The sequence below is a fragment of the Buteo buteo genome, chromosome 9 (genome assembly GCF_964188355.1).
Source record: "Buteo buteo chromosome 9, bButBut1.hap1.1, whole genome shotgun sequence".
NCBI lineage: Eukaryota > Metazoa > Chordata > Aves > Accipitriformes > Accipitridae > Buteo > Buteo buteo.
The window spans coordinates 2,925,094-2,936,296 of record NC_134179.1 but is presented as its reverse complement, the minus strand read 5'-3'; the positions used below and the strand labels follow the sequence as shown (position 1 = coordinate 2,936,296).

The 11,203-nt window shown below is 52.6% G+C and overlaps 1 protein-coding gene across 3 annotated transcripts; it reads left to right on the top strand.

Annotated features, from left to right (window-relative positions):
• The first annotated feature begins 2,560 nt into the window (after positions 1–2,560).
• Positions 2,561–10,310, top strand: LOC142034891 (transmembrane protein 45B-like). 3 transcript variants are annotated; one of them, XM_075036712.1, is made up of 6 exons: positions 2,561–2,646; positions 7,085–7,289; positions 7,561–7,773; positions 8,413–8,597; positions 9,280–9,425; positions 9,715–10,310. In XM_075036712.1, exons 2-6 carry the CDS (start codon positions 7,103–7,105, stop codon positions 9,842–9,844), a joined length of 861 nt encoding a protein of 286 aa, XP_074892813.1. In that variant the 5' UTR covers positions 2,561–2,646; positions 7,085–7,102; the 3' UTR covers positions 9,845–10,310. The 3 variants fall into 3 exon arrangements, with proteins under 3 accessions (XP_074892813.1, XP_074892814.1, XP_074892812.1); XM_075036713.1 differs by lacking the exon at positions 2,561–2,646 and adding an exon at positions 3,487–3,749; XM_075036711.1 differs by lacking the exon at positions 2,561–2,646 and adding an exon at positions 6,141–6,243.
• The last annotated feature ends 893 nt before the right edge of the window (positions 10,311–11,203 follow it).

The following is an 11,203-nucleotide window of genomic DNA, read 5'->3' as shown; positions in this document are numbered from 1 at the left end:
TGGCTGAGGTTGCAGTCACCTTGCAGTCACCCTCCTGCTTGCCACCCCCGAAAGTCAGAGGTTATTTCCATCCGAGGCCACGCAGATGAAAGCTGACCTTGGTTTTTAAAAGCAGCCCTTGCTTTTGAAGGTGGGAGAGGGTTGATTTAATTCTTCATGGCTCTCTTTGCTGCTCTTAATTGAGTTGCCGTCTCCTTTCACGCCAAGGTTTTCTTTGTCCCTTGTCACTCCGTGGCCACAAACCACTTTTTCCGTCTGTAGCACCCAGTGTCTGGAATAGTTTCTGTCTGCCTCATTAACTCCCTGCTCCTACAAACATCCCAGGACTGTCAGTATAGCACTTGCTAATTTGTTTTCCAACTCTGGAACACATTCTTTCCCGAGGTATGAAGGTCAGTGAAGGAGGAGAGATACAGCCTGTGATTAAGTAAGGAAATAGAGGCTGTGTTCGTTTCCAGACGAGAATTAACAATTTTTGGTTTAGCTCAAAAAACAGGTTTGCAAATAGCTTAGGTACCCAAACAAGGGCATGAAGGTTGCTGGGTGCATGGTGAGTGCTCCAGAGATGGCTTATTATACAGCGAGGTGCAATCATAAACCATCCTCACGTTGATTTGTTATGTGATGGATATACCAGGGCAGCCCTAAAGGAAATAAATATTGTTTTTAACACAACCTTAATATCAACCAGTTGTCCTGGATCACGTTTTTCACCATATAAACTGAGTTACCAGCTAGCGTCTCTGTACCGGAGCCATTGACCATGCAGCTGGAGTAGACTGGGGGTATATTTGTAGCCATGTCCAGAGCTGGCTTTAAGAGGACCGTGATGCCCTGGACGATGTCTCGGGGGTGTTTTTTGTCTTGTGTAACCACAGCCTGATGTTGTTGGACTGTTGTCACTCAAGTGACCTTCTCGTCCGAGGCAGGAAGGAGCTGCTGATGGTAATATCTCACCTCCTCTTACGAAGGAACCCAGACAACACCCCCCCCTAAAGCAGCCAAACATCTTGGCAGCTGGCTCTGCCTCTGGCTAGGAAGACAAACCCTTCATCAAGAGCCCTAGCACAGCCCATCCACGAGCCACTCATTTCTCAGGCAGAGATGGGATCTACCGTTGCCACCCTCCACAGCCACATTTATGTAAGGCTGAAATGATGGTGTAGGCAGCAGAAGGAGCCCTGCCTATGCTTATCCCACCTGCTTCACCTCCTCTGTTGCCGGTTTATGAAAGCCGGTGTTAGCATTCGTCATAATAATAATAATAATAATACTTTGCACTTCCCAAACAACCATCCATCTGCAGCGCTCGGGCTGCTGGCAAACCTTTAATTAGATTGTGCCTCCCACCACCCCCAGGAAGGAGGCAAACATTATCACATTTTTTCATTAGCACCGAGGCTGATGATGAACCTTTAGGGAGAGGATGTTGCAGTTACAGCTGAGAAAAAAGAAAAAGAAGAAGGAAAAAAAAAAAAATCAAATTCAGTTCAGGGTTTAGCTTGAAAAGATTAGAGGGTCTGGAGCAGGTCGGACACGGATCTGCCTCCCCCAGTCTCTCCCTGGGAGGAAGAGGAGGGCAGGCGCCTGCTGGTACAATCCTGTAATGCTCCTCAGCGGTTTGCAGCTAAGGAACCGTGATGGAGTCACATCCATTCGTGCCCGCAGTGATTTTAGCATGCATGGTGTATGAGTGACCCGCTCTGTGACCCGGGGGGGGCAGGTTTTGCCATCCTTTGGGCATCCCCTCATCGGGCTGTTGTTCCCAACTGCTTGTCACAGTTTATTCTCATTTTTACCATGGGGACGGTTTCAAAGGCTGGAAACCCCCTTTCCTCAACCATTTCATGTACCTATAACTTTTTTTCACTGTCTGACTGGCAGGTACTTGAATCCAAGTTGCCCTTTTCATAGAAACCTTTCTCTATGGGCTTTACTCTTTGCTGGCCCTTTAAACTCCAGGGAAAAAGGCACCTTCAGCCTCTTGAGCAGATACTTTTCAGCTGAGCCTCATTTCCTCCCCTTTCCCTCCAGCTGCTGCCCTCCCAGCTCGCCTTTTCCCACTTTCTCCAAGAACTTGACTCGTTTTGTTTGGGGAAGTGGTTCTGTGCTAAGCCGCCTTTTGGGGTAATGGTTTGTCGAGCTGGGTGGTTGCAGAAAGGAAAACCGAACTGCAAAGAGGTCCTTGATGGTGCTGCTGCTCTTTTTCCGGCAAGAAAGGTATGCTTTACTTGCTGTATTATATTTAGGGGTAGGACTGTAAGGAAGAGCTCCTGTGGGGGCTGCATTTCTCTCTGTGCTTGGGCTTCACGTGGTAGCAAGCCCCTGAAGCTTGGGTGAAGCCGCCTGTGTTTGTGGAAGCCCGTTTGTCGCCGTGGGCTTCCCCGATGTTACGGGACCCTTTTGCGCGCGTGCTCGGCCCTCTGCGATGCGGTTTGCTCCCCGAGGACCGTCGGAGGTGAGCAGCGATGGGTGTACGGCACGGCTGCGTGCCAGCATCACCGCCAGCTTCTTGTTTTCCTTCCTTCCTCCCACTTGCTACCGCTGATATGGAGATAATGGGTATAAAAAAGCTCCTGGCTACGGCTTGGTGGCTTTTATGGCTGTGCCGGAGAACAGCCCATCACCCTGGGGAGGGTTGCGCAGGTTGGTTTGCTTCTGTGCTATTCCAGCCTTGGGGCTTCCCTGGGGTGCTGGCTCACGTGTGCGGGGCTCTTGGCAGGGCTGGGCATAGCTTACCCCACGGCCTCGCTTGGGGTTTTTTTTTTTTTGGTTGCACGGGGAGTTACGTGCGTGCGGTCGCAACCCAGAGAAATACTGGGTTGGGGATGCGCCGAGTGGTTGTTGATGCCCACGGCCGCTCCTCGGGCGGTCGGAGGCTCGGCAACGCTCCTGAGTGGCACTGGGTGTTTCTGGACCATCGGCTCGGTGCTTTGGGGGGAGATGGGGATGCTGGGGTGGCCCGTGGTATTTATTTGCCTTGAGGCACTTGCGTTGCTCATCTGGGCAGCCGGTGAGGCGCTAAGGCTGGGCGCGCAGCCGTCGGAGATGTCGCGCGGGGCGGATTGGTAGTGGCTTGTGTCTGTGGGTTCTTGGCGTTGGGCAGCGTTGAGTATCGGCTAGGTAAAAAGGAGTGGAAGCAGGCTGCTGCGTCCTGCCAACCCACCTTTTGGGGGAGAGTGAGCCATCGTCCCCTTCTTCTTGGCTGCTGTGGGCTGGGAGGTGGAACTCACGAGAGCTCAGCTCTGGTTTGCGAGCTCCTGGCCCCGAATCTCCTGCCTGCAGGCACTTTTTATAAGGCCAGACCACTCTAAAAGGGTTATCGCCTACCTGGCAGCCCAGTTTAGAGACTTCAGAGCCTTTCCAGCAGAGCCTGGCCATGTCAGGCGATGCTGCAGCCTTGTCTTTTCTTGGCTCCTTCCCCAGTCATCTAAAAAACCCAACATAATAACTGAATATACGTGGTTGCCATGGGAACGGGAATTGGCTGCTCATCCTGATTTTTGTGGCAAACTCCAGGAGATTTCTTTTTTTTTTTTTTTTTAATAATAACAGACACGAGGTGTCCCAGGTTGTGAAAGCTGGTTGACTCAGCGTGCTTTGAACTGGCCTGCAGGATGTTCGGCTCTAAACATCCTGTCTGAGGGCCACCTCCCCGTGGTGGCTTCTCCCTTTATCTGCCTCTTCTGAGTAATAACCACTCCTCACTGCCACATCTGGAGAGGGAGGAGGACAGGCAGGAGTCACAGGTAAACTCTTCTACCCACAGAGAGAAATACATCGGTGAGCAGCTGGGCCGCGGGGTGGACGTGGCTGCTTGAGCTTGGGAAGAAGGGACGTGGGGAGAGTCCATCCCTGCAAGGCAAAGGTCTAGTGTGATGACGGCCACTGATGAGGCTGGCAGAAGTGGTCCTGATGGAGACAGACTCCTAGTAATTGTGGGCAGTGTGTGTTTAGCTCTTTTTTCGGGGTTTATCAGGTTTTGGAGGTGCGTCCTAGCAGAGGGCTTGCAGGAGGAGAGGGGGCTTGCGCCTCTTCTGTTGGGTGAGAGCTGTTGGCACAAGAGTAATGTGCCTGGGTAGCAAAGATGGAGAAGGATCCACAAAGAGAAGACCCTCCGAACATCCGTGGCCAGGCGCTGAGCTTGCCCTCTGCGTACAGGCTGGTTGTCCTAGGACGGTGCCTGCCGGGCTGATGGTTGCACCCATGGGTGCTCGTAGGGGATCCTCGTGCATCCACGTGGACGGCATCCTCCCAGCAGCGTCGATCCCCCGGCATCAGCTGGAACAAGTCCCTACACGGGGCCAAAATCATCGATGATGACAGACCCAGAGCTGCAACGGCTCTGAGGGGAGAGCCTGGAAATTGGGCAGAAATGCCGTCGTCCTTCCCGTGCCGAGCCGGGGGGAGGCTGCGAGCAGTCAATGCGAGGCACTGTAAGGAGAGCAGGCAGCTCCCGTATGGCTAATAAGCAAAAGCATCACAGCCTGGAAGCTGCAGAGGGAGAAGGGCAGCTCAGGTAATAACTTCTGACTGCAGCCATATTTCAAGTCCTCTGACAGACAAACTAGCTCGCAGGAAAAATAAATAACCCAGTGCCTCTCCTCAACCGGTGTTTTCTCTTCCCTGGCTGTGGCTCACTTGGAGCTTAATCAGCTTTTATGCAAGCGTGGACTCAAACGCTGGGGCTGGGGGAAACCAGCGCGTGAGAGGTATCGGGTTTGGGCTCGGTGGGCTGGTCGAAAGGCTGTGTGGATGTGTGGGGGTTGTTTTTCTGCGCCTCAAATATGTGAGCTGTGCAAGTAGACTGTTGCTTGGAAACATGTCTGGTTTCTCTGTGAAATAGTGGCTGTTTTATAAAAGAAGGTGATTTTTTTAAATTTTTTTTTGGTGTGTGGGCTACATGCAAGCTTCTGCTTGACCCAAGGGTGGGTTTGGGACATCTCTGCTAAGTGAGAGATGCCCCAGGATATGTGGTGGCTGCTGAAGTGCTGCGGCCGGGTGGTGGGAAGCAAAGGGGACTCGTGACAACTACCAAAAGCCTTGCTGGACTGGGCTGCTGCCAGGTTACAAAGAAAAAAGGGTCCCCAGCACCAAACCGAAGAAGAGTGAGGCTACTCTGCTGGGGAGAGGGATGGTCAGGGTAGGAGATCCCAGGGACAGCTCCAAAACAGCGTTGTTCGGGTCTGCTGGTGACTAAGGGGAAGAGGGGATGCCCGGTGGATGTAGGGTGATAAATGCCTGGGTTAAAGCTGGATGCTGGCGTGGCTTGGAGCAGCCTCTGCAGCTGCAGGTGGGACGTGCCAGTTGTCATTTCTGATGTCTGGGCACTGGGATGTCTCCAATTAAGCAGGTCAAGTTAACGCTCCTGCTACGTATCTTGATCGGGGTACGCTCCCGACTCCAGCTTCAGGCTGTTGCCCTTGCAGTCACAGTCTCTGTAGGACAACGGTAAAATTTGGTTATGTATCGTGCAATTGTGCACCGCTTAAATGCGCTTTAATAGCATTTGTTCTTAGTCACTTCAGCATGTGGATGTCTGTGCAGAGAATACATGTGCCCTGGACTGGCTATAACCAGGAAAGACATGGGGCATGAGCCGTCTCGCCCTAATGTAGGCATCCAAAATAGAGCAGAAGGCCATCACCGATGCCCGACACAGCCCCTGGGACGGGGTGTTTCTCATCTGCCTGAAAGGCTCGTCAGCAACTTCCCTCCTGAAAGGAAACTTTAACACGGTGTAAACAGCTTTGAGCCTTCCCCAGATTACCTGAGTCCCAGAGAGGCAATGGGTGACGATAGCCTCGGCATACAAACGCCGTGCTTGCCCACGCAGGGCTGAGCCTGTTCGACCGATTCCAGCTCTGCAGCCAAAACCTGACCGGGAACATCTTGCAGAGCTCTCCCTCACCTAAGGCACTTGCCACACCATATCCTACCCTTATTTTGCAGTGCCTAATTACTTTCTAGTGTGGGAGGACTTGGAGAACGTGCTGGAGTTGTTCATCCAGCCTCTGCAATTTGCTTTGGTATTTATAAACACAGCGAGGATGTGATTTATGATGCAAGGGCAAGTTGGTGTGGTAGCTTCAGGATGAGTAATGCCTTCTTCCATGCACATCTGAGCTGTAGAAAAGGACCAGAAAGCCCGTGAGGAGGGAAAGAGTGAGACCTCCTTAGGTGGTAGATGCATACAGAGAGCAAGCAGAGAGGTCTTGCTGAAGGAAACAAGACCATCCCAAGGTAACATCAAAAGCTCACTGCTATAAGCATTTAGATCATTACTTATTCCCTCCTGTGCTTGCTGCTCTGGGATTTTTTTCGACAATTTGAGTATAGGCTTAAACGCTTTGCAGGATATAACCTGGCCCGTGGCAGCCGGTCGTGCTGCCGTACCTCTGCTCCTCTCCATTCTTGCTGGTGCTCGGTGGCGTTGGTTTGGCTTAGCATGAAGGCAATTTTCGTGCCTTTAGCCTTTGAGCTCTTCCTACTGGAGATGAAATATCTTGCGTCAAATCATGGCTCGTGCTTCATGTTGTGTGGAATATGTATGAGACTCCTTTTGGAAATGGTAATGGTTCCTGGGTTACCTCCTCCTCCTGTTGCGCAGCCGGTAGGGCCCAGTAAAGCCTTGGCTGGCTGAAGCTGCTGAACACACCGGCTGAATTCACACCCTGGTAATTATCTAGCTTGGAGGGAGTTTATGTTCTGAGGAGATAATTGTCATGTTGCTTTTTATTAGCGAAAACTTTGTTATGGTTCCTCTTCTAATAGCATATAGCTGTTATGCTTTCTTGGGTGCTACTGTATTTTTCTCTGGCACGATGAAGTCCTGATGACTGTATGCATGCAGCCACATATATATATATGTGTGTGTGTATAAAGGTATATACAGTGGTGCACGGTGGCAGCTTCTCCATGGTGATGTCACATCTCTGGTATTACCTTTTTGCAGCTGATGGCGGAGCCGTGCACACCCGCTCTGTTGGGATGCAGCTCCACAGGGATGCTGAGCAAGTGAGCAGCCCAACATCTCCCTCGGGGATACTTTGAGTCGGTCCCCAGATGCTGTTTGTCTTTGCAGGTCCAGCAAGTGAGCCCGATGCCAACAAGTTTCCTCGGCAGTGCCCTCCGGGGCACCTTCTTCTTAATTTTTGGTCTCTGGTGGTCTGTGCGATACTCCCTGAAGTATCTCAGGCGGAAGGCCAATGCTGAGAACCAGCCAAGCTATGGGGTCCAGCGCATGGAATTCTTTGAAGGGGCGGTCAAAGCTTTCTTTGCTCTAGCAGGTAAGAGATGATGATGAGTCTCTGCCCCAATACCTACTGGCACTGCAGCCGCTCTCTCCCATGAGACTGGGGTCGTTTGTAGTGGGAAACGGCCGTGGCTCATGTGGGAGGGCTTGGGGACATGCTTGTGGCTTGCTCTGTGATGGCACCTTGCTACCGTTCCTCTGGGCAAATACCACTACGACTTCACCGTTGCAAAGAAAGGTTTCCGGCAAGCTTGTCCTTTCCCCCGTGTAAAAGGAAAAGCGTGACCTTTCCGCTCTCTGCCCAGGGATATTGGTTGAGCAGTTTGTTCCCGCCGGTCCCCACCTGCAGCTGTACAGCCCCAAGACGCACAGCTGGACAGACCTCACCCACTGGCATTACACCACCATGTACCTCTTCTTCCTCCTCTCCGGCGTCGTGGACATCGTCTCGCACTCCCCACTCAAGCTACCGCTTGGCTTGGATCGGCTCTCGCTGTCCCTGGCTCTGTTCATCGAAGGTAAATCGCACGCGGTGCCTGGGAGAGTATGGACTGTGGGTTGGGGGAAGTGTCGGGAGGGTCACCGGTGTGCAGCCCAAAATCCCTGGGCTGTTTCGAGGCCGGCAAGGTGCCGTGCAAGCAGATAGAGCTGGAGGGTGCGCAGATGCGCGATGGCACCGGCTGCGTGCCGAAGTCACCCCCTCCCTGTTCCTCTCCAAATATGAATCCGGCCGTGGCTGGGTGCATGGGGGATGCGTGAGGCCCTAGGGATGGTGACAAGCAGCCGGAGTCGCAAAAAGCTGTTGTCCCCCCACCTCGAATGGATGCACAGAGCGATAAACCCTGATACAAAGCTCCCCGTCACCTTCTGAGCTGGAGGTGCCCATCGTTGTGCTTCTCCTGGCAGCCCTACGGCCCTGGCTGGGGCACGGGGATAGAGCAGACCCCGGCGCTGGGGGCTGCGTGGTCCTTGCAGAGTGAAGGGGGTGACAGCAGGCTGTTTGCTGCCTGGCTCTTCCCACCAGGCAGATCATAGCAAGGCCTGGAGCATAGTTTTCAGATGTGTTTGGTTGGTTTTTGTTGGTTGTTTTTTTCTTTTTTTTAAAAACCAACCAAATCCCAGAGCATCGTTTTCTAATGCAGTGTGAATCTTGGCAGGTTTGCTCTTCTGTTTCCGTGACTACAGCGATGCTGCACTGGACCACCACCTCCATTCCCTGCTGGCCATGGCTATCTTTGCTGGAGCCCTCTGTGCCCTCCTAGAGGTGTTCCTCCGAGACCACATCATCCTGGAGACCTTCAGGACCAGCTCCTTCCTTCTCCAGGGCTCTTGGCTCTGGCAGGTCAGTGCGTATCCAGCGCTCTCCTCCCAGCAGTGGGGTTTGCACCCAGGAAGAACAAGCGGAGGGGGGCTGCTCTGCCCTTTATGGCACATCTGTTGGGTTCAACTTGTAGGCTGGTTGAAATATCTTAGTAAATAAGAGGAGGAAATGAGGCTTAGTGCCAGAGCTGTCATCGTGGAGAGATGCACGGGTAATGTATGCATCATCGACAAACCTGCATGCTAAATGGAAGTTAGACCCCCCACAAGGGTGAGAAACCACAGTCATGGGTTTCTGTTCTTTTTATTAGGTCCAATTTCTTCCTTTATTTGTTCCAAGTAACTGGAAATATGTGGAAACCTCTCACGTAATCACCCGGCTTTGGGTCTAGGGAGAAATGCACGGCCTGGCAATGTAGCCTTTGGGTTGTCCTCTTTCTCTGGGGATGCTGGGCTGAGCTGCGAGCCCTAAGGCTTGTCTGCAGAGCATCCCACTCCACCTGAAATGCACCCCTGTATCAGTCTGGGGAGGCAAGCATGCTTGGGGGCGCTGAGGGCAGCGGTCCGGGTGTTGCTTAGGGTTATTGTGCCTCTAGTCCGTAGTCAGCTGCAGCAGCTTGGCTAAAAACAGGAGGAGAAGCGAGGAGGGATGTGCTAAAGCCTGACTTGTGCCGATGCCTAATCTCTCTTCTATCCGTGACCAGATTGGGTTTGTGCTGTGCCCTCCGTGGGGAGGACCGGGCTGGGATCAGACCGACCGCAGCAACTTCACGTTCCTCACCATGTGCTTCTGCTGGCATTACGTGGGCGCTCTCGCCGTCTTGGCAGCAAACTCCGCCGCGACTCGCTGGTACGTGGGGGAGAGGGGTCCTGGCACCGTGCGTGAGTCGGGATGGCCAAGAGCAATACCTAAACCCAATGCTACCCTGGGAAATCTAGCCACCAGTGTATCGTGGGATAAGAAAAGTGGGCGTCCGTGCGTGTCCAAGCACGGACTAGTCCGTGGCTTGGCTGGAAAGGATGGGCTTGATGCCACCGCAGAGCAGACGGTCCTTAGCAGCCTTCCCGAGCGGGCTGGGGTGAGCCGACAGCTCTCGCTGCCCGCAAATACCTGACCGGTGTCACTGTCTCCCTTGCAGCTGCAACGAGTCCTGCCAGCTGAAATTCGGGGACATCGACGTGGAGCTGGACTGCGGCATGTGCGTCCGCAAAGGCAACAAGAGCTCCAGCGGCGCCCTGCTGCCGGAGGGCGGCTCGGATGATAAGTGAGGCCGTGGCGGGCATGGGAACTTCTTCCCCGCTGGCTTAGAGCTCTTGAGATGAGTTTTTTTTTTAATTAGTCTTGATAAACTACACGGGCACTTGATGGCAGAGCATCAGAAGTGGGAGGCAGGACCCCGAAGGCAGAGCGCAGCAGGAGGTGCAAAGTCTTTCCCGTGCATCCCTTGGATGGTAGCGAGAGCAAACCAGGCTTGTCTGGGAGGGAGTTTTTAATTTTTTGTGCCGCAGCTCAGGCTGCGAACTGCAGGACTGGTTTGCTGGTGGAGTCCAACCGGCGTGGCCGATTTGGCTATTTTTTTAACATTGTTTTCGCTTCTGCTTCTGCAGAAGGGAGCCAAACCAGCGTTCAAAGCTCCTGGTGGCTGTTGCCCGCTCTGGTGTTAATGGAGGGGTGTTTTTTGTACAAAGCTTAATGTGCACAGAGTATACGTGATCACCAATAAAGTACTTTAACGAACCACCTCGATGGACCTCTTGAATACGATACCTTGAGATTGAAGGCATGGTTAAGGCGACGTCCGGCTTGAAAACGGTTTGGGGGGGTGGATGAAGCATCAGAGGGATGGGACTGCGTGTGACAACGTGGCCAAATCTGCCCGGAGAAAGGACGGAAAGGTTGGAGGTTGCCCTGTTAGCACTGGCAGGCAGCTGCTCTCCTGCTTGTTTTTAATCAGAAGCTGAGAGGATGTGTTAGCTATGCGAGGCAGCCTGTTTGTGATGGATTTTGGCATGCCTGGGAGATGGGGTGTTTGCTTGCCAGGGTTCAGCTTGCAGAGAGACCCTTGAAACAAGATGATGGATGGTCTCACCCCCCACACAGAGGACTATTATTTAGGGTTGCAAAGCAGGCTGCCATTCAGGAGCGATGGTTTTGCCAGGATCTGGTGGGGAGGGTTGCCTTTAACTGGGGCTGATGTGGATCTCCGCAACCGGAGTGAGAGCTTCACATGTGCTCTGTGGAGGTGGTGTGCTCTGGTTATTAATAATCCTCGTGGGACTAGAAGCAGGGTCATTTGGTCAACTTGTTATAGACTAGCTGCCATTAACAGGAAGCTTAGTGCATAGGTTATAACCCTATGTACTGCACTTTGATTGAAAAAGGGGAAAAAAAAATCTCTTTCCCTTTTGATCAACTACTGTTACTTTTTTCCTGTTTTTTTGTTTCTTGCCCTGGTGTTATCTAGGTAATGCTGAATCCCTCTCTTACTGAGGTTTTTGCTGTTTAAAACGTAGGTCTTTAGGGGGGATGTTTCTTCTTTCCTTGAATAAATGCAAATAAGAGCAGATACTTACTGGTCATCTAGCTGTGTGTTGTAACAAGCTTACCGGGATCATGCTCGGAGCCTA